Source organism: Oratosquilla oratoria, chromosome 32 (genome assembly GCF_046742065.1).
Source record: "Oratosquilla oratoria isolate Oo_2021 chromosome 32, ASM4674206v1, whole genome shotgun sequence".
Taxonomy (NCBI): domain Eukaryota; kingdom Metazoa; phylum Arthropoda; class Malacostraca; order Stomatopoda; family Squillidae; genus Oratosquilla; species Oratosquilla oratoria.
The window spans coordinates 11,598,618-11,622,167 of record NC_134808.1 but is presented as its reverse complement, the minus strand read 5'-3'; the positions used below and the strand labels follow the sequence as shown (position 1 = coordinate 11,622,167).

At 38.4% G+C, this 23,550-nt stretch overlaps 1 protein-coding gene across 2 annotated transcripts in view; it reads right to left on the bottom strand.

The window, feature by feature from the left end:
- Window positions 1–1,199: 1,199 nt before the first annotated feature.
- The window catches only part of Nadk2 (NAD kinase 2, mitochondrial), a 186,670-nt gene continuing 164,319 nt past the window's right edge, over window positions 1,200–23,550 (bottom strand). For both annotated transcript variants that reach the window (XM_076213805.1, XM_076213806.1), the window contains 2 exons: window positions 2,547–2,717; window positions 1,200–2,273 (listed from right to left, as the gene is read on the bottom strand). In XM_076213805.1, the coding sequence (XP_076069920.1) occupies window positions 2,017–2,273; window positions 2,547–2,717 (428 nt within the window). In that variant the 3' untranslated portion in view covers window positions 1,200–2,016. The remainder of the gene's footprint in view (window positions 2,274–2,546; window positions 2,718–23,550) is intronic.

Genomic DNA, 23,550 nt, shown 5'->3' with positions numbered 1-23,550 from the left:
CTTCATGAAGTTCTGTCTGGTCATCATCTTGGTCCTAGCCATCTGCCAGAATAGGATGATAGCTTCAACCGTTTCATAGGCAAGGTCTTGAACCATGGGTTTCCCTGTATTTTCTGGTAAACTTTGGAGATAAAGGAAGTACTGGAATGCTTGTCTGTTGGTGGGAAGCTAGGAACCACTGATGCAAGCTGAAGGGTATCTGACCAGGAATGTTTCAGTGAGAGATCTGGTGGATAGCTAACTTGACTGTGTGTGGACTGAAGGTGTAGGTTCTGAGACATCACCTGTGTGTCCTTGTAGCTCTTTGCTTAATGCCATTGTGATGTATCTTGTGGATAGTTTTCTGAATTTGGATCAAGTTTCTGTGCTGGCCTTGCTTTTGTACTGTTCAGTATTGCCCAACCAGCATCATTAACAGGTTTCTGTAAGTAAGGAATATAAAATTAAATGCTGAAATTATGCATGAGTTCTGGTCTAAATTCACTTAAAATTCAAACATCCATACAAATAACATGTCTCTAGGTTAGCAAAATAGTCAGGATTTTCAACAATTTCATATCTTTTAAAATATATGGGGAAATTAATCAATTCTAATGGCCGCTATGTGTAGAGTAGATTCAGTTCTTTCATTTGGTACCTAATTTGTAGCTCTATCTTGGATAGATATAAAATCATACAAAATATGCTTAGAAATGACTCAAAATTAGCCCTTTTGGTAAGACAGATAGCAAAAAATTTAGCCTTCATGTGGCAATGCTTCCATAGATCTTAGATAAAAATGGAAGTGATTTTTGGCTTTTTGAGGTCAAAAGCATGGGAAAATAGTAACAGTTGAAAATATGAACAAGTTGTTTTTTGAATAGGTCTACTTGTGCTGGACTTTTTTCCTAAACACTGTATTTACTATCATCAACTCTCTAGACATTTCTTCACCACTGTCTCCACTATGATATTTTTCTGGAACTCCACATTTCCTAACCACTATGTCTACTGGTTCATTTCCTACCCTAGCATTAAGATCTCCCAATAGCACTATATTGACATTTCTCCCTATATAGGTATGTATACAGATTGTCTATATATGTATATATTTGTGTGTATATATATATATATATTATATATAAATATATATATACATATATATATATATATATATATATATATATGTATATACCTGTATATATGCAATTATATTGGGACTAATGACGGGTATCTACATGTGGTGGTTTTGCAAGGTGGACAGCAAAGCTGCTCGGCTTCAAAACCTGGTAATCTTCTCACCTTCATCAAGACCTGCAGCTCTGAGGGTCTGACAATCAGCCTCACGGTGGGACCCAAAATATCTGTCAACTTCAGCTCTATTTATTACACTTTTTCAAACATGGAGAAGTGACAACAGGGAACTGCTCTTCTCTCCCAACAACTTTCAGTCAGTGACATAGAAACAGTCCTACAATGACACCACACACAGTTCAAATTTTCTTCCCAGAGAGATCTGTGAGAAATTCCAAGGACCATTGCCAGCCACTATGAGGCTGTGGGGTTTCCACTTTATAAAGCTTGAGGCAACATTTGACTGATTGATTTGAATTTACATTCCAAGGGCCTTTTTCCCCTTTGTAAGAGAGTGGTCAAGTCAAAGCACACCAGCTTCATACACATCTAAAACATATCTAATGCCCTTCCCATGTCAGCACCTCTTGGATAAAATATCATAAATGTGCAACATATAAAAATCTACTTATCCTAATGACATGTAGAAATTGTGTGTGGTGTCCTTCTCTACAGCTACTTTACTAAAAAAGATTAGCCCATCTCTTTGGGTTTAACCTGAAGTGCAAAATTCAAATTTCACTTATTTTCTTCCATAATTGTCTACACCCATGAGTGGATATAAAAATTAACAAAATAATTTTTCCAACTGAATTATGATTATACAGATGCTAAAAAATGTCCATGGCCTTCAAACAATAGCAGGACTACCACAAATTACATAGTGACTAAATTATTACACTTCTAATGCTTAAATGATACTTCAGTTGGTTCTTCATGAAGTGTTACTGTTCTCAAAGCATCATCCCTGTGGATTTCAAGTGATGCTTGTGTTCCATCATTGAAAGAATATGAGAGGCCACCATCAATCACAAGGGAAGCATCAAAACAGCGAGACCTGATATCAAGTGACTTTGCAAATCCTCTGGGCTTGACACACTCATTACGTGCAGGTGATGTTATAAGTTGATCTCGGATGGTGTATACCATTCTTGGTTCCTCTGCAAAAAGAAGAATTTCAATATATACTCCTATAAATACAAGAATACCTCATACATGCTGAACAGATTTATAACATATCATAATGTGAAAACAGATTATTCCAAATGAAGTCAAACTTTGATTCAATTTCTAAGGAAATAACATGAGTTTATAACATGTGCAACATCTGAAACTAATGACTGATTTCTTATTCTATCTCAATAATTATATTAATCTTTGAGGATGTAATTTTCATTGCTACTCTGATTGTATAAATTTTTCAAACAACTTACCAGGATCTGTTATTAACATCTCATTAAACTTATTGGTTATTCTCTGGACAAAATGTGGTTCAGTATCCTTTACAGGATATCCAGTTTCCTCCCTTATAATTGTCAAAATTTCCTCCATATTTTGTTCAGTTAATTTGTTGACATTGTAGGTCCAAGAGGTAGATCCTGTGCCTGAAGTGATAAGTAATACAGACATTGTCACATAGGTGAAGAACCTTCTATGCCTGACCATCCTGGAGGCTGTAATTATAAAAGACTTAAAACCTGTAATTAAAGTACAAACTAATGATTTCTCTCTCCTTTTCAACATGAGACATACATGTAGGAGACATCTGACCACAAAAAAAAAGAGCCCCAAGTTCTGAGAACACCCACACACAGGCACTCTATGAGCCTCAAACCACGCACAAGCACCCCACAGAGGCCAAAAACTCATGCCTAATATGATCAACTAGGTTGAGGTATCTATGAAATAGCACCAGCCAAGATGAGAAGAGTCATACGTGATCTCTCTAAAATTTGCCTTCCTTCATATGTATTCAGACCACTAGACTACTTGTCTACACTCCAACTGAAGATGCAGAACGATTTATGAAATGTCTTGGGGTTTTTACTACTGTGTTTTGCTTTATTTTCTGTATTGCATATTGTGTTAATATAAGTCCCCAATGTCCACTGGAAATTTACTTCTTCCCCTCTCTTTTCCATAGAAATCTAATTTCCAAAAGCTAGAAAGCCTACAAAAGATATTAATTTCTAATTAACTTTTTACTGTTTTCAACAGAATATGCTTGAAAGAGTCTCCTACTGTGCTTCACGAATATATATATATATATATATATATATATGTACATATATGTATACACACACACATCGGATTGACTGTGAAGATTGGAACTCTGGAAAAAAACGCAATTTTCATGGATTTCAGTGATGAGGGAGTCCCTGTGTTGTATTAGTAGGAAAAGGGAAAGTTTGTGGTGTAGTGGGCAGGTGAAGAAAAAGGAGAAGGGGACGCATTATTGAGGAAAATGGAAGAAAATGAGGAAGGTGAGGAACGGGCCTTGGAAGTCAGAAGGAGTGTAAACAAAAGGTGTGCAGACGACAAAACCGATGTTGAACAGGTGAGCAAAAGTATCAAGAGTAGGAACATAGATAAGAGCAGCTCAATGGAAAGAGGAGATAATTAATTCTATGGATTTAATGAGGGAGATGACAACTTCTCCCAACTAGTAAGTCTAGAGGAGAAACTAACAAAAATAAATGAAGCATGGGAGGTCAAGTTTAGCCAACTTGCACTAGTTACACAAAGAGCTGATAAACTGGAAGAACTAAAGAAGGAAAATCAAAACCTAACCAAAGAAATAGAAGAATTAAAAAGACAGTTAAAAAAAGTAAAGGATGAGAATGAGGAATTAAAGAGGAATATTAAAGAGAATAAAGAGTCTATAGCAAAAGAGGTTGGTTGGAAAAAAGTCCAAGAGAATACCAAAATTGAATTTAGAGATAGAGTGAAACAACAGATGAAAGAACAAACTAAGGACACAGTTATTAAAGTGATGAGAGAGAAGGAGAATATGGTAAGAGACTTAGCAGATAAAAAGAAATGTATAATTATATTAGGAATGGAAGAAAAGCATAATCCAAATAGGACTACAAGAGTAAAGGATGAGAATGAAAAAGTAAACATGGTATTAAAATAGTTCAAAAAGATGAACAAGAAATAGAGAAAGAAATTGAAGAAATATATAGACTGCAGAAATACAATATAGACAAGACCAGACCAATGAAGGTTAAATTCAAGTCACAAACAACAGCAGAGAATGTCTTATCAAAAACAGGGAAACTAGAAGAAAGTGGTCAGTATAAGCAATAAGCAAGTATGGATAAAAAGAGAAATGAATAAAGAGGAAAGAGAGCAAGATAAAACAAAATGAATAGAAGCTAAGAAAAAACAAAACAAGAAGAGAACAGAGTCAGACAATGAGAAATTCTATTGGAAATGGTTCATAGCAGCATAAAACGGAAGGGAAACAGAAAACTGGATAGAGGTAGCAGAAAATTAGAAATGTCCTTCACAAATATAGATGGATTAATAACAGGCTTGAATGAACTGAATGATTACCTGAAAGAAAAAGAACAAGACATAATGGGAATTGTGGAGACAAAATTGAAAGGTCCATTACCACCCAACAGTGTAGGACATGGTGCATATAAATACTTGATTAGAAACAGTGAAGTAAAACAAGGTGGTGGAGTTATGTTCCTTACTAAGAAGAATATATATGTGAGAAATGTTACATATGGAATGAATAGAGTGGAGATGATTATGATGGAAATTGAGGACAGGGACAAGAAGAACAGGATGTTTATGGTAAATTATGTGCCTCCTAAAACAGCTTAGTGGGAAGAGAGAGAACAAAAGAATATGTTAGAAGACACAAAGATAACAGTAAATATAACAGTAAATAAGATAATGGAAGATGGAGGAAGAATAGTTACAATGGGTGACTTACATTGTAAAGAAATCTGCTGATAAGAGATGACAGTGAAAGGAGAAGACGATCTATGGGGAAATGTACTACTTGATATGATTATAGAACATACAATGACACAATGGATATAAAAGAATACTAGGTATATGAGGAAGAACCATCAAGACTGGACCTAATGATCACATCAGAACCTGAAATAGTGGACAAGATTGAATACAAGATGCCAATAAGTATAAAAAAAAAAAAAAAAAAAAACATATCAGTTGAACTGGAACTATATGAAAAATGCATGGGAAAACAAACAATATAGAAAGGGAAATATTGATGTATGAAAAAAAAAATAAGAGAATCAAAAAGAAAAAAAAAGCAGACTGGGAAAGGATACACAAGGAGGAAACAACAGAAGAGAAATGGACAAATTTGACAAAAATTTATAAAGGAGTGGAAAGGTATGTTCCATGACAAAAACAAGAAAAAGGATATATAAATGTTGGTACAACAAAAGATGTAGGGAGTTAAAAGACAAAAACTTGGATCAAATGGAAGGCAAAAGACCTGAAAAATGGAAAATATATACTAGCTATAGAAATGAATATGTACAAGTGCGCAGAGAAGAAAAGAGAAAATACAAATAAGATGTCATAGAAAAATGTAAAGATCAACCAAAAATATTTTATAGATTTGTAAACAACAAACTGAAAAACAAAGAAGAATAAGTGAAACTACAACAAGGAGTAGATTAAACAGAGGAAATAGAAATGGCAGAAATTAAAAACAAGCATTTTAAATCAATGTTTACGAGGGAGAACATACAACTTAGAGATGTTGAGTAGGAGAAAGTCCCCCCTATGAAAGAGATAGAAGTAACAAGTAAAGAAATAATGAATAACTTGAGTAATCTCAATGTCAGAAAATCACATGGACCAGATGAAATGGCAAACTGGAATTTGAGAGAATGCAGGAACGAACTAACGGACAAAACACATAGGCTAATAAGCAGTTCATTGAAAGAAGGAAAAGTTCTAGAGGATTAGAAAAGAGCAAATATAGTACCAATTTATAAAGGGGGAAACAAGGAAGACCATACTAACTATAGACCAGTCTCTCTTACAAGTACGATATCTAAAATTTGTGAATGATCAAAATTAGATGGGTAAGGCATTTGGAAAAAAAAACATTGTACTAAATCCAAGGCAATTTGGATTTAGACAAGTAAGACCATGTGTCACAAACTTGATGTGTTTCTATTCAAGACTAATAGATAAAATACAAGAAAGAGATGGATGGGCTGATTGTGCATTTCTAGAAACTGTAAGAGGACAGGGCAAACTGCTGAAGTGGATGGAAGACTTCTTGCATGAAAGAAAAATGAGAGTGGTGATAAGAGACAAACATTCTAATTGGGATGAAGTGATTAGTGGAGTTCCACAAGGAACAGTACTGGCCTCAATACTGTTTGCTATATATATCAACCACTTCCATACAGTGACGCCTACGTAGGCAGCATGAGGAGCAAGTGGGTACTCGATGATGCCAACGTCGCCATATTGATTATATTTATTGTAGTCATACCTACGTAATTTCCATTCTCTCTAAACTGGCTTCATCAATTTTCTATGGTTATCAAAATACACCAGTGAAAGAGAACGAACGATTGAGCACTGACTTTATTTTTCATAATGCGATTATTATGACGCAACATCGCACGTCGGGCAGCTAATGCTGCCAGACGTGCGATGTGCCCCAGAGTGAAGAGGTTAATGATATGGATAAAGGAATTGAAAGTTATATGAGCTTCTTTACAGACAATGGAAAACTTTTGAAAAAAGTGAACACTGTAGAAGATTGTGAGTCGCTGCAAAGTGAAAGTGATCTCAATAAAGTATGGGAATGGAGTAGGAAGTGGGAGATGGAATTCAATATTAAGAAGTGTAGTATAATGGAATTTGGAAAGAGCAAAAAAAGAATAGTGGGATCATATAAATTTGGAAAGGAAGAAATTAAAAAAGTGGAAAATGAGAAGGACCTAGGAGTCATTATTATGAATAATATGTCCCCTGAAAAACATATAAACAAAATTTTTGAAGAAACTTATACAGTAATTTGATAAGAACAATCAAAGTGGCATTTACATACCTGGATGAAGAAATGGTGAAGAAAATAGTAGTTACTTTGATAAGACCAAGATTGGAGTATGCAGCGATGGCGTGGTCACCAAGTACAAAAAAAGGTATAACAAAACTTGAAAGAATATAAAGAGAAATTACGAATTTGGCACCAACACTCTCAGAACTATCGTGTGAGGAGAGACTGGCAAAACTTGAGCTACAGACATTAGAGCAAAAAAGAGAGAGAGGAGACTGGATAACTATTTATAGAATCATGAAAGGCAAGGAAATTATTGATAGAGAGGATCTAATAAAATGGGATGGTAGAGATACAAGAGGACACAGAAAGAAAATAAAAAAAAACACAATTATAGAAGAGACCTGAAAAAGAACAGCTTTCCCCACAGGATAATAGACGTTTGGAACAAGTTGGATGAAAATGTGCTGTGTTAAAAAATGATACACAGATTTAAAAACAGGCTAGATAAAACAAGATATGAAGACGGGACACCATGAGCATAGCTCCCTTTCCCATAAAATATAGCTAGGTAAATGCACATCATTGTTGGAGAGGAAGTCTAGCGGACCAGCTCCAACTTAGTGCTTTGTCACTTGTCATTTTCAGAATGAAAGGGCTGTGTCTTCGAGTGACCGGTAAGATTTAAAATCCAGTTTAGGAAAAGTATAGTATAGCACAAAATGGAGGAAAGAAAAGAATTAATTAACCAATTAAGAGAGGGGGGACAGAGGGGGTGGGTCGCCGATTTAATGAAGCAGCCTTGCTGTGGATGTGCTGTGTCTTGCGACACTGCTTCTGACCCAGGGCAGTGGACAAGGTGCAGGGATGACCCGTCACTCAGGAGGTGCTAAGATAAGAGGGAGGGTGGAGGGGTGTGGAGTGTATTCAGGGATGGAATGGGTGGGAATGATTTTATGCCTTTTTCTTTTTGGCTACCCCCCTTGTTTGGTATATGTATGTAAGAGAGGATTGGATATGAGTAGAGTGGAATCACCACTAAGTGTGATACCGAAGAGAACATGTCTAAGCGACACTCAGAAGACTACTCAAATGTGGGAAAGCAATGTTTTTTTTGGGATTCCATAAGGAAAGGGGAGCAATAGGAAAATTTATGGATACAGAAAGAGAAACTAAGGTTAGCAGTGTACTAAGGAATTGAGACTTCAATGAATTGATGGAAGAATTGATAGGTCTAAAAATAAATTACAGAGCTTTGCACAAAGAAAATATAAATTTATGTAGAACTAATGAGGAAATAATTAGAGATGAATATCTAAAAAGTGAACTAAGTATGATTAAAAGAGAATACAAAAGAAAGGAAAATGGGGATAGAAACAAAAACGAAGAACTGAAGAAGGTCAAAGAACAAATACAAGCAGTGACCGAAAAAGTGGGAGAATCAAAGAGACAGATCTCCTTGAAATAAAAAATCAGTGGAAACAGGAATGTGAAAATCAAAAAATCTCTTTCAAAGAAATAGCACAACAGGTAGAGAAGAATGTAAAAGAAACAGTAATTAAGGTAATCAAAAAGGAAAATTGGCTGAGAGACACTGGATAAAAAGAAGTGCATTGTGGTTTATGGTATCAAAGAAAAACATGTATACAAATACCAAAGAGAAAAAGAAGAGAAAGAAATTGCATAGGAAATACTGAAAGTGGTTCAGAACAAGGGTCAAGAGTTGGATAAGGAAATCAATGATGTGCATAGAATGGGCACATTCTCTAATGAAAAACACCATTGGCCAATGAAAATCAATTTAAGGACTCAAATGATAGCTGAAGAGATGCTATCAAAAGTGGCAAAACTAGCTAACAGTGAAAATTATAAAAATGTGGATAAAAAAAAGGACATGAATGATGAGGAAATAGAGAAAGATAAGGCACTAAGAAATGAAGCTAAGAAAAAAAAAAAAAAAAAAAAAAAAAAAAAAAAAAAAACAAAAAAAAAAAATTGGAGTACTGGATCCAAGGCTGAGAAAATGGTACATCAGAAAAAGGAAACCTAAAAAACTGGCATACACAAACATGGACAGTATGATTCCTGGAATAAATTAACAAAACAACAATCAGTTAATAGAGAAACCAGACATAATGAGAATTGTGGAGACAAAATTGAAAGGTCCCATATCATCAAGTATGGTGGGACAAAGTCTATATACAACCACTGGGCGAAAAATAGAACAGATAAACAGGGGGGAGGAATCATGTTATTGACTAGAAAGGCCTTAAATATCACAAAGATTACAGAAGGAAAAGATAATGTGGAAATGATTACAATTAAAGATGTAAATAGTTCACTCAAACCTCGATTTAGTGGACCTCGAATTTGTGGACTTTCGATTTAGCGGACAAAAAAGTGTGTCCGGTAGTAACAGTGATATTTCGGACATACATACATACATACATACATACACCAAGGCTTTTTCCCCCTTACAAGGGGGTAGCCAAAAAGGGAAAGGCATAAAATCATTTCCACCCATTCCATCCCTGAATACACTCCACACCCCTCCACCCTCCCTCTTATCTGAGCACCTCCTGGATGACGGGTCATCCCTGCACCTTGTCCACTGCACTGGGTCAGAAGCAGTGTCGCAAGACACAGCACATCCACAGCAAGGCCGCTTCATTAAATCGGCGACCCCCCCCTCTCCGTCCCCCCATTGCATAAAAGGAGAGGACGGGGAGAAATCCCTTCGGGCTGTGTCAAATTTTGCTCACACATACTACCTCACCCCCCATCCCCCTGCCCATTCCACCTCATGCAATCACAACATCATCCATATACAACCATTCTCCATTCACCCCTGTCTTCTGTCCTCTCCTGTCCTTCCTCAACAGACATTCCCCTCTTCCCCAAAGCCCCCTTCACCTCATCCTAGGACATCCCCTCATGTTCACTCCCTCCACATCTGCCTTCCATACCTCTTTTACTAGTCTTTCTTCACTCATTCTTTCCATGTGTCCAAACCATCCTAATACTCTTTCATCAACCCTATCTCCCACCTCCTTTTTCACCCCTGTTCTCCTCCTCACCTCCTCATTTCTCACTCTATCTAGCCTAGTAACCCTCATCATACTTCTCAGACACCTCATCTCAAACACATTCAAACTCCTTCTCTCTTCTTCTCTCATGTTCCATGTTTCTGCCCCATACAGTGCTGTTGGCACAATCACTCCTTCATACAGTCTCCTCTTAGCATCCATTCCCAAATGTCTATTCCTCATTACACTCTTCAATCCACCAAGGCATTTACTCGCTTCTCTCAATCTACAATCTACCTCCACCTTCACTCCACCTTTTCCTGCCACATTTGCACCCAAGTATCTAAAACTATCCACTTCCTCCAGTAGCTCTCCCTTAATGCTCACTTCCAGTCTACTGCCACTTTCACCCCTTGTACATCTCATCACATTACTTTTATCCACATTTATCTTTAGCTTTCTTCTATCACATACTCTCTCAAACTCTATCACCAACTTCCTCAATCCCTCCTCCGATCCTGCCACAAGTGCAGTGTCGTCAGCAAACAACAGATGGCTCACCTCCCACTTTTCTCCATTTTCTTTAACCATCTCCAATCCCTGACCCACTACCCTTGCATTTACCTCTCGCACTACCCCATCCATGTATAAGTTGAACAGCCAGGGCGACATAACGCATCCTTGACAAAGTCCCACCTTTACCTCAAACCACTCACTCTCTCCATTTCCAATCCTGACACAAGCTCTACTACTCTCATAAAAACTCTTGACAGCTCCTAGAAGCTTTCCTCCTATCCCATATATCTGCATAACCTCCCACAGTGCCTTTCTGTCTACCCTATCATAAGCCTTTTCCAGATCCATAAAAGCCCAAAAAACATCCTTCCCCTTTCCTATAGCTTTCTCACATATCTGTTTTATCACAAAGATCTGATCTACACAACCTCTACCTGTTCTAAATCCACACTGTTCCTCACCAATTACTCCCTCTCTTCCTCTCCTAATCCTGCCAATCAAGATCCTCCCATAAGCCTTCCCAACTACACTTAACAAGCTAATCCCTCTGAAACTACTACATTCACACTTGTCCCCTTTCCCCTTGTAAAGAGGAACTATACAGGCACTCCTCCAGTCCTCCAGCACTCTACCCTCTCTCCAGCAAACATTAAATAACCTCACCAGCCAGTCCACCATTACTGTACCTCCCTTTTTCAGACATTCTGCATAGCATCCATCCAGACCAGGTGCCTTACCTGCTTTCATCATCTTAACAACTGCCTTCACTTCATCCTTCCTTATTTCTCCTCCATTCTCCTCACTCATCACAGTCATTTTCTTCGCATTTCCCACTGGAGCTATCTTTCCCTCCCTATCCTCCTTCACATTTAGCAACTCCCTAAAATATTCTGCCCATCTTCCCCTTACTGCCTTCTCTTCCATTATCATCTCTCCATCTGCACCTTTTACCTTTTCTTCTCTACTTGATTCGCCTCCTCTTCCTCTCTTAATTTCTTTCCAAAACATCTTTTTATTACTTTCAAAATTTTCTGTCATACTCCTACCCCACTCACATCTGCTCTCCTCTTTGCCTCCTTTACCTTGTGCTTTACTTCTCTTTTCTTTTCTTTGTACCTCTCATATGACTCCCTCATCCTATTTTGTAACCAAACTGTGAACGCTCGCTTCTTCTCTTCTATAACCTTCTTTGTTTCCTCATCCCACCATTCACTATCCTTTCTTCTATTTCCCCCTGTCCTTCTTGTTCTACACACCATCCTTGCACACTTTATGGCTCCCTCCTTGAACCATCCCCATTCCTCCTCCACACCCAGCTCCACTCTATCCTTTACTCCCTCCCACTCCTCCTTCAGCTTCTTTCGTACTCCTTCTCCTTTCCCTTTTCATTCAAAGAGTTCACTCTAAGAACCTCCCTACCTTTTGTCCATTTCCTCTTTCTCCATCTATCCTCCACTCTCAACTTACCTTCCACCAAAAAATGATCTGATATTCTCCCACCCTCTCCTATTAGCACATTTACATCCTTAACTCTTCCTATCATAATCCTATTTACCACTACATAATCCATCAACGCTCTATCTACCACCCTTCCCTCCACCACCCTCTCCCATGTGTACTTATGCTTGACTTTCTTCCAAAACACTGTATTTGCTATCATCAACTCTCTTTCTAGACACATTTCCACCATCAACTCTCCACCACCATTCTTTCCTGCAACTCCACATTTCCTAACCACTCCATCGATTGGACCATTTCCTACCCTAGCATTAAGGTCTCCCAGTACTATTACATTTATACTTCTTTCTAAATCCTCTATGCACTCATTTAAATCTATCCAAAAGGCCTCCCTTCTACACTCTTCTCACTGCCAGGCCCATATGCACTTACATTTATCTTTAGCTTCCTTCTATCACATACTCTCCCAAACTCTGTCACCAACTTCCTCAGTTCATCCTCCGATCCTGCCACAAGCGCAGTGTCATCAGCAAACAACAGCTGGCTCACCTCCCACTTTTCTCCATTTTCTTTAACCATCTCCAATCCCTGACCCACTACCCTTGCATTTACCTCTCACACTACCCCATCCATGTATAAGTTGAACAGCCAAGGCGACATAACACATCCTTGACGAAGTCCCACCTTTACCTCGAACCACTCACTCTCTCCATTTCCAATCCTGACACAAGCTCTACTACTCTCATAAAAACTCTTGACAGCTCCTAGTAGCTTTCCTCCTATCCCATATATCTGCATAACCTCCCAAAGTGCCTTTCTGTCTACCCTATCGTAAGCCTTTTCAAGATCCATAAAAGCCCAAAAAAACATCCTTCCCCTTTCCTATAGCTTTCTCACATATTTGTCTAACCACTAAGATCTGATCTACACAACCTCTACCCGTTCACTACCCTTCCTTCTATTTCCTCCTGTCCTTCTTGTTCCATACACCATCCTTGCACACTTTGTGACTCCCTCCTTGAACCATCCCCATTCCTCCTCCACACCTAGCTCTACCCTATCCTTCACTCCCTCCCACTCCTCCTTCAGCTTCTTCTTGTACTCCTTCTCCTTTTCCTTTTCATTTAAAGAGTTCACTCTAAGAACCTCCCTACCTTTTGTCCCTTTCCTCTTTCTCCATCTATCCTCCACTCTCAACTTACCTTCCACCATAAAATGATCTGATATTCCCCCACCCTCTCCCCTTAGCACATGTACATCCTTAACTCTTCCTATCATAGTCCTATTAACCACTACAGATAGTCGTTTAATTTGTTTAGTCCAGAATTCATACTATATTTGTATATGTCATTTTTCATTTTTTCTTTTCTTCTTTTTTGGTTTATGTTTCATTTTTTTTTTATGTACCATTATCTCAGCCTCAGATCCAGTGCTCTCCAAAAAAACTCGTTCTTTTCAGTTTCCATTCTTCTCTCATTTTTTTCATTTGCTTCAATTCCAAGTGCCTTTTCTTTCTCTATTTCCTCATCACTCATTTCCTTTTTTATTCATACATTTTTATAATTTTCACTATTTGCTAGCTTTGCCGCATTTGATAGTACCTCATCAGCTATCATTTGAGTCCTTAGTTTGATTTTTAGTGGCCTATAGTGTTTAGACCTATACTGTGCACCTCCTCAATATATTTGTCCAATCCTTGTCCCTCTTCTTGAACCACTTTCAGAATTTCCTTTGCAAATTCTTTCTCTTCTTTTTCTCTTGGGTATTTGTATATGTTTTTCTTTAATACCATAAACTAAAATGCACTTTTTTTTTACCCACTGTGTCTCTTACCCAGTTTTTCTTTTCTTTAATTACTTTAATTATCGTTTCTTTAGCATTTTCCTCTACCTGCTGTTTTACTATTTCTTTAATTGATTCTCCCACTTTTTCGGTCACTGCTTGCATTTGTTCTTTGACCTCTTTTTTCATTCTTCATTTTTGTTTCTGTCTTCATTTTTCTTTCGTTATCACTTCTTTCTGATCATACTTAGTTCACTGTTTGGGTCATTAAGCTCTCTGTTCATTTATTCATTGGCTTTTTGTAGCTTAGTCATTTCTCTGTGCACTACTCTATAATCTATTCTTAATTCTATTAGTTCCTCCATCAAGTTGTTAATGTCGTGATTTCTTAGTACACTGTTATACCTAGTTTCTCTTTCTGTATCTAAGCCTTTACCTAATATTCCTTTTTCTCTTTGAAACTCTGAAAAAACATTGTTTTCTCCCCTTGGAGTTGATTCGGTATCACTCCTCTTGGTGATTCGACTCTACTTATATCCAGCCCTCTCTTCATTGGTTCATTTAATATTTTTTCTTCTTTTTCTTTCTCCATTGTGCCAAACTATACTTTTGTTAAGAACTGGATTAAATCTTGTTGATCACTCGAGAACATAACCTAAACATTCCGCAAAATAACAACTAGGTGTTTCCATCGTATCAGCAACAAAACCACTAGATCAGAGCTAAACTGCTACACTTCCTTTTGCTTCAATGTCTTGTTTACATATGTGGAAGTGTGTATTTACCTAGTTGTATTCTATGGGAAGAGAGCTATGCTCATAGTGACCTGCTTTTTTATCTTTTAGCATCAAGTTTGATCTTAAATTCTTGTACAGTTTCTGCGCTCACTGTTTCCTCATTCAGTTTGTTCAAGATATCCCCTGTGTAGGGGGAAAAAGCCTTTGGTATATGTATGTATGTATGTCAGATCTGGGGTATTGGCTGCATGTTAACCACTTCCATACGGGGATGCCTACGTAGGCGGCATGAGGAGCAAGTGGGTACTCGATGATGCCAACGTCGCCATCTTGATTATATTTATTGTAGTCGTACCTACATAATTTCCATTCTCTCTAAACTGGCTTCATCAATTTTCTATGGTTATCAAAATACACAGGTGAAAGAGAACGAATGATTGAGCACTGACTTTATTTTTTATAATGCGATTATTATGAAGCAACATCTCACATCGGGCAGCTAATGCTGCCAGACGTGCGATGTGCCCCGGAGTGAAGTTAATGTGGCAGAGTAGCATGCAGTTGATACTTTAGGGTTTATATGGGGTGCCCCTATGGACCAGAGCCACACATCATTTTGTCTGTGATAGAGGAAAACTCTGTTCATAGAGAAACGATGGCACTTTTATACTACAACTGTCCCTCCGTTATGTTGTCCCCCAACCCCTTGCTACTGTTCTGTACCATTTCTCTGAATATTCATTTCCCTTTCTTGCCTACCCTGTGGTGGGGGAAGAGAATGCTACCACCTGAGTTGCAGGAAGTGACAAAAAACGGGATGGGGGATGGGATTAGGAGTCCTACTACCTGTAGCCCCAAAAGGGGACATTCCTAAAAAAGTAAAGGCATAAGAGGGTCTGGGAGTTTTCCAAACAGTACCCTTAGGTTTGAGTCTTTTAATGTGTGTGGATGTGGTACAGATGAGAGTAAAAGGGAAGAGATAGGTAGTATGTTTGTGAGAAGAAATATGGATGTGCTGGCTTTGAGTGAAACTAAAATGAAAGGGAAGGCCAACTGTGAGTTTGGGTGTGAAACTGGGAGGTACTCAGGAGTGAAGAGGGGATGAGGAAGAGAAGGGGTGGCTATACTAGTAAGTGAAGAGATAAGTAAGCGGGTAGTGGAGTGGAAGGAGGTTTCATCAAGGTTGATGTGGATGAAGGTGAAGCTGGGAAGGGAGATGTGGGTTTTTGTAAGTGCCTATGGGCCTGGTAGTGAGAACAGCATAGAAGAAAGGGAGGCTTTTTGGGTAGATATAAATGGGTGCATAGAGGGATTAGGGAGAAATGTCAATGTAGTTGTATTGGGAGACCTTAATGCTAGGGTAGGAAACAAACCAATAGACAGAGTGATTGGGAAGTATGGAGTTCTAGGTAAAAATCGTAGTGGAGAATTGATGGTGGAGATGTGTCTTAAAAGAGAGTTGATGATAGCAAATACAGTGTTTAGGAAGAAAGTCAAGCATAAGTACACATGAGAGAGGGTGGTGGATAGAAGAGTGGCAGATAGTGGTGACCAGGAGTATGGTAGGAGAGTTAAGGATGTACATGTTCCAAGGGGAGAGAGTGGGGGAATATCAGATCATTTTCTGGTGGAAGGTAAATTGAGAGTGGAGAATAGGAGGAGAAAGAGGAAAAGGGCAGAAGGTAGGGAGGTACTTAGAGTGAACTGCTTAAATGAGAAAGAAAAGGAGAATCAGTATAAGAAGAAGCTGAGAGAGGAGTGGGAGGGAGTGAAGGATAGAGTAGAACTAGGAGTGGAGGAGGAATGGGGATGGTTCAAGGAGGGAGTCATAAGATGTGCAAAGATGGTGTGTGGAACAAAGAGGGCATGAGGAAATAGAAGGAAGGGCAGTGAGTGGTGGCATAAGGTAGCAAAGAAGGGTGTGGAAGAGAAGAAGCAGGCATTCATAGATTGGCTACAAATTCGGACGAGGGAATCGTATGAGAGGTACAAAGTAAAGAGAAGGGAAGTTAAGCATAAGATAAAGGAAGCAATGAGGAGAGCAGATGTGAAATGGGGTAAGAGTATGAAAGAAAATTTTGAAAGTAATAAAAAGATGTTTTGGAAAGAAATTAAAAGAGGAAGAGGAGACGAATCAAGTAGAGGAAAAAAGGTAAAAGGTGCAGATGGAGAGATGATAATGGAAGAGAAAGCAGTGAGAGGAAAGTGGGCAGAGTATTTTAGGGAGCTTCTAAATGTGAAGGAGGATAGGGTGGGAAAGGTAGTTGCAGTGGGAAGTGCTAAGAAAATGAGTGATGAGTGAGGAAAATGGAGGAGAAATAGGGAAAGATGAAGTGAAAGCAGCTATTAAGATGATGAGAGCAGGTAAGGCACCTGGGTTGGATGGATGCCATGCAGAATGTCTGAAGAAAGGAGGAACAGTTACAGTGGACTGGCTGGTGAGGCTATTTAATGTTTGTTTAAGAGAGGGTAGAGTGCCGGAGGACTGGAGGAGTGCCTATATAGTTCTGCTTTACAAGGGAAAGGGGAACAAAGTCTGAGTGTAGTAGTTTCAGTGATCAGCTTGTTGAGTGTAGTTGGGAAGGCTTATGGGAGGGTCTTGATTGAGAAGATTAGGAGAGGAATAGAGGGAGTAATTGGTGAGGAACAGTGTGGTTTTAGGACAGGTAGGGGTTGTGTAGATCAGATTTTTGTGGTAAGACAGATATGTGAGAAAGCTATAGGAAAAGGTAAGGATGTTTTTTGGGCTTTTATGGATCTGGAAAAGGCTTACAACAGGGTAGATAGGAAGGCACTGTGGGAGGTACTGCAGATATATGGGATAGGAGGAAAGCTGTTAAGAGCAGTCAAGAGTTTTTACGAGAGTAGTAGAGCTTGTGTTAGGATTAGAAATAGAGAGAGTGAATGATTTGAGGTAAAGGTGGGACTTCGTCAGGGATGTGTTATGTTACCCTGGCTGTTCAATCTATACATGGATGGGGTGGTGTGAGAGGTGAATGCAAGGGTAGTGGGTCAGGGGTTGGAAATGGTTAAAGAAAATGGAGAAAAGTGGGAAATAAGCCAGTTGTTGTTTGCTGACGAAACTGCACTTGTAGCAGGATCAGAGTAGGGATTGAGGAAGTTAGTGAGAGAGTTTGAGAAGGTGTGTGAAAGAAGGAAGCTGAAGATAAATGTGGGCAAAAGTAAGGTGATGAGATTTACAAGGGGAGAGAGTGGATTGGATTGGATTTATGAAATTTGTGGCTATTTGCCACGCGCCGGAGCCAAAGGCCATTCAGCGCATATATGTCAACCAGTTATCTATACATTAAAATACTAATATACAATCTATTTTAGTTATAAAATCATAAAATTTATCATATTTAAAATATGTAGATGCTATTTTTCACATTCATAACAAGTAAGGTTTACTTCTCTACTTATCTACAATAAACAGAAATATATCCTAATTATTTACAACAAACATAAACTATATAATTAAATATCATAAAATAAATTCGTCTCTTTTAAAAATTTGCAAACCTTTCCTACAGGGGCATCCATTCCTAAAATACTTGTTAGCGGTTTATTGGCTAAACTGAATTTTCTTCTTTGATCAGAATACAGAGGACATTCGGTAAGTATATGCCTCACTGTGATGTTAATATTACAATTGGAGCACCGGGGGACCTGTCTGCTCCACTAGTTAGGAGGTACTTGTGGGTTAGGTATGTGTGCCCTATATGTAGGCGTGTTAAAACTATGCTGGACCTTCTGTCCTTCCCTGTATAGGTCCAGGGGCTGACAGAAGGTCTGATTGACTTTAGTTTAAAATTGTTGTTCGTGTTGGACCATTGGTCCTGCCACCTGATCCTACAGTATGATCTAATAAAAAAAATTTAGGTCTTCGCAGGGAACCTTTATAGAGCAGGAACCCAGAGTGGAAGCTGCCTGTTTGGCAGCTGTATCAGCTTGCTCATTTCCATGAATTCCCACGTGTGAAGGAACCCAGCAGAACTTTAGGTCAACTTGTTTTCGAGAGTGCAGGAGGACCAGCCAATTCTGCACCTCTTGGATAAGTTGATTAGAGGGTATCAATCCTTGTAGTGCTGTCAATGCACTTTGGGAATCACAATAAATAATATATGAATCCTCATTTCTGCTTGTGTTAAAAATAAGTTTTAGACAGCTATAGATAGCATAAATTTCTGCATTAAAGATTGAGAATTGATTGGGAAGGCTCTTTTTAATTATTTTTTCTCCAAGGATGATAGCACATCCAGTTCCGGTAGCCGTTTTTGACCCATCAGTGTATACAGCAATCGAGTTTTTGTGTTCAGAAATATGGGCTAAGAAGTTACTTTTCAGTTGAGCACTTGAGTTGATCTTTTTGCTTTCTTTCATTTGGCATATGTTTATAGGTGGCCTACACCACGGAGGGTATTTTGCAAAAGTGATTTCCATAACTAGAGGAGGAATAAGGCCTACCTCTCTTGTACTATTGTTTAATCTCACTTCAAGGGGCTTAGGCAAAGTAGGTTTAGTGGGTGCTCTGTCGATAGGTTGTTTTATATACTTGTAGTTTGGATTAGAATAAGTAGTTAGTGCTCTTGACATATATCTGAGACCCTGTTCTTCCCTTCGAATGGAAAGAGGGGGAAAACCAGAGTCCACATAAAGACTTTCAACAGGAGAAGTCTTAAAAGCCCCAGTACAAATACGTAGCGTCATGTTGTGTACTACATCCAGTTTTTTCAATAGTGTCTTACATGCTGAGGCATAAACCTGAGAGCCATAATCAATCTTACTTAGGCATATGGCTTGATATAATCTTAATAGTGTAGTACGGTCATCGTTGTTTGACATTAACTGCTGTCTCATTTATATGGTCAGCAAAAGTTAATTTTTTGTCAAAAACAATTCCTAAATATTTAACTTTGTCTTCATATATTATAATTGAGTCTTCTAAAAATAATGTTGGGATTACTTCCCTTTTTTGTGTTCTACAAAAGCGTATAGCTTTAGTTTTTTCGGTAGAGAATTTAAATCCTGTATTATTTGCCCATTTAGTAGCAGCATTAATTGCATTCTGAACTTTGATGCAGGCTTCAACTGCAGTAGATCTACTACATATAAAAACAATATCATCTGCAAATGCTTGGCCAATTACTCCAACACTAAAGAAGGTTGGGCAAAGGACACTTCCTTGTGGAATACCTTCTTCCTGTAGATATTCTGATGATAGGGTAGAGCCTATCCGCACTTTTAACCCCTTCCATACGGTGCCGCACACGTAGGCGTCATGAGGAGCAAGTGGATTCGCGACGCTGCCATATCGGCGTCTTGATTATATTTATTGTAGTCGCCCCTGTGTTTTTACATTCTCCCAAATGCGCCCTTAATCCCATTCTCTGTGGTTTTCAAAATTCGCGGGTGAAAGAGAGAACGATCGATATAAGCGGCGACTATATTTTATGATGCGAATATTATTTCGTTACGTCGTACGGCTGGCATTGGCTGCTGCCCGCAAGATTTAAGTCCCGTATTGAAGTGGTTAAATATCAATTTGATAAAAAATCTTTGGCAAAGTTAAACATATTGCCACCTATATTCCAATCTGCTAGCTGTTTTAAAATACCGGCTCTCCAGGTAGTGTCAAAAGCTTTTTCCAAATCGAGGAACACTGCAATGGTCTGATTTCGGATTGCAAAAGCATTTTGTATCTCACGTGTGAGATATAATAGGGGATCCAAAGTACTTCTGTTTTTGCGGAAGCCATATTGCCTCTCTGATAATAAATTCTTTGATTCTAGGAGCCACACCAAACGAATATTCACCATTCGTTCATAGATCTTAAAAATACAGCTGGTAAGAGCTATAAGCCTGTAACTTTTGGGATCACTAGGGTCTTTTCCAGGTTTCAAAAATGGAACTATAATAGAGTTTTTCCACAACTTATAAGAGGTTCCTGAACACCAAAATTCATTAAAAACATCAATAAAGAATTTTTTAGACTCCCGAGGTAGATGGGAAATCATTGCATATGTGATATCATCTTCTCCAGGTGCTGTTGGTGAAGATAAAGATAAGGCATGTTCAAATTCGATGATGTTAAATGGAGTGTTATATGCCTCAGAATTAGTGCAAGCAGGCGGAGTAACTACTGTTGTGTTTCTTATACTGTGGAATTCAGGGGAGTAGTGACTGGCACTTGAAATATTTGAGTAGTGCTGTGCAAATGCCTCTGCCACTTCTCTTGTATCTGATATAACAACTGAGTTGATTTTTAGAATGGGCAGGGGGGAGGGGGAAAATTTCCCTGATAGTTTGCGTATTCTGTCCCAAACTAAAATAAGTGGGGAATTATACTTTAATTCTGATATGTATCTTATGCACGTCTCTCTCCTTGCTTCTTTGAAAATTTGTTTTTGTTTAGCAAGGTTTCTCTTGTATATCAACCTGTTTATCAGGATTGGATGTCTTCGATAACGTTTGTAACAGGCTCTAGTAATTTTTCTGCTCAAGGCACAATTACTATTCCACCATGGTATCAGTGGACGTCGAAGTTTCCCTGTTGTTTTGGGAATTGATAGCATAGCTCCTCCAGTCATTATACTAGTTAGATATTCGTATGCAGCTGAAGGACTAGGGAAATCATTAACTTTACGAGTGACTTTGGTGGATCTTTCATAGTGTTGCCAATTTGCTTCCTTTGTCTTCCATTTGGGCAAACATGGGGAAGATATATTTTGGACATACTTAAGATGTATGGGAAAGTGGTCACTTCCATAGGGATTATCATCCACTGACCACTGATAATCTAATCTTAAAGATGATGAGCATATTGTAAGATCAATTGCAGAATTGGAGTTGTGGACTACATCAAACCTTGTGGGGGGAACTATCGTTCATTAAAACTATATCATTATAGTCTAGTAGTTCTTCAATTAAAAGTCCACGATGGTCGCATCTATTTTCTCCCCATAATGTATCCTTTGCATTAAAATCCCCCATTAAAATGAAAGGTTGAGGTAGTTAGTTTAAAAGTGATTGTAAATCGTTAACTTCTAATTGCCTTGGATTACCATCTCTGTCCACTAATCGAGATTCTAAATCAGGTTCTAGATATAGGGAGCACAAAGTGATCCATTTATTAATGAAGATTTGTGTTGCACAAGCTTGTAGTATTGTGTTTAATTGTACAGCTTTTTGTGGTAATGACTTGGTCAAAATAATACTTGTACCATCATGAGCACGTTCACCTACAGGAGGTGAAGATTTGTAGAATGTAAAGTTGTGTCCACAGTTGGGTATAACATTGCCCAGTTTAGTTTCTTGTAGACAAATGGCGGCTAAATTATGTTCTTTAAAAAGAACCCAGATCTGTTCTCTATTTGAATGGAAACCTCGCATGTTCCATTGACATAGGGCCATTATTTGTTATTGGATGGTTTTTTATTTGGTTTTCCAGGTATGGAATGGTTTGTTTTGGGAAGATTCGGTTTATGTTTTGTAGAGGAATATGACAGGTTCTTGAGAGTTCTGCTATTTCCTTTCTTTGGTGACCTACCATGATGTGAAGATTTAGTTGATGGTGAGGGAGTACAGGGTCTCTTTTGTCTTTGAGGCTCCATCTCCACATCTTGCACCTGAGCTGTACGAGTTGCTTTGATCAAGGTGGCATTCTGGGAGTTATCCAGATCAGGTGGTAAAGCTGTCTGAAAGGTCTTTCATGAGGCCTGAGAAGTTCCCTGAAGAGGGGTTTTGGACAAGGGGTTATCTTGGGAATTACCCAGATCAGGCAGCAAAGCTGCCTGGGAGGTCTTTAGTGAGGCCTGAGAAGTTCCCTGGAGAGGGGTTTTGATCAAGGGGTCCTTCTGGGAATTACCCGGATCAGGCGGTAAAGCTGCCTGGGAGGTCTTTAGTAAGGCCTGAGAAGTCCCCTGGAGAGGGGTTTTGATCAAGGTGTCATTCTGGGAATTACCCAGATCAGGCAGTATAGCTGCCTGAGAGGCCTTCTGAGAGGCCTTTGGAGTCCCCTGGAGAATGGACGAAGAAGCTTTCCGAGATGAAGTCTGAGAAGTTGAATGCACTTCAAGCTCAGAGGGGGAAGGCTGAAATTTTGGATTGGGATTGGATTTTATAGATTGATTCTTAATTGAATTTCCATTTTTTAGAACATCACTATATTGAGGTCTACTGAACAGAAGTCTTTTTGCCTGGCCAATGCTTAGATGTTCTGCTTGAGCTTTCTCTATAGCTGCTTTTTCCTTTTTAAATGACTCACATTCTTTATATCTAGCACTATGATTTCCCTTACAATTTATACATAATGTAGGATTAGAACAATCATCTTCATGTTTTTGTAATGAACAGGTTGCACATAGCTGATCTTTTGTGCATACCTTTGATGAGTGACCATAGCCAAAACACTTGAAGCATTGTAGTGGTCTATGCTTAAAAGTTCTGACATGAAATCTTTCTCTGTCAATGTATATGTATTCTGGAATTTGATCATTTTTAAATGTAAAAATAATCATTTTTGACTTTGGTACCTTGAAAAATTTCCAAATTCTATCATCACACATTTCAAGTAGTTCCTCATCAGACAGGTCATATAAATCTCGACTGAAAACTACTCCCTTGGCATAACTAAAATTATAGTGTGGTTTGACCTCTTTTATCATATCTGTGTTTTTAAGTTTAGAAATCATGTGCCCTTGTCTATAAGACCTTGTAGAAACCAAAAATCTGTTCTTTCCAAATCTGGTAATATCAGTTATTAATTGTTCCTACCATTGATCTCAAATGTTTTTTGAAATGGAAGATATTACAAAATTCTGAATTTGTTGAAACAGTTAGCCACCTGGCAGGTAGAGGTGTCCTCTCAGCACTTCTTTCTGTTGTATCCTCATTAACTCTATCT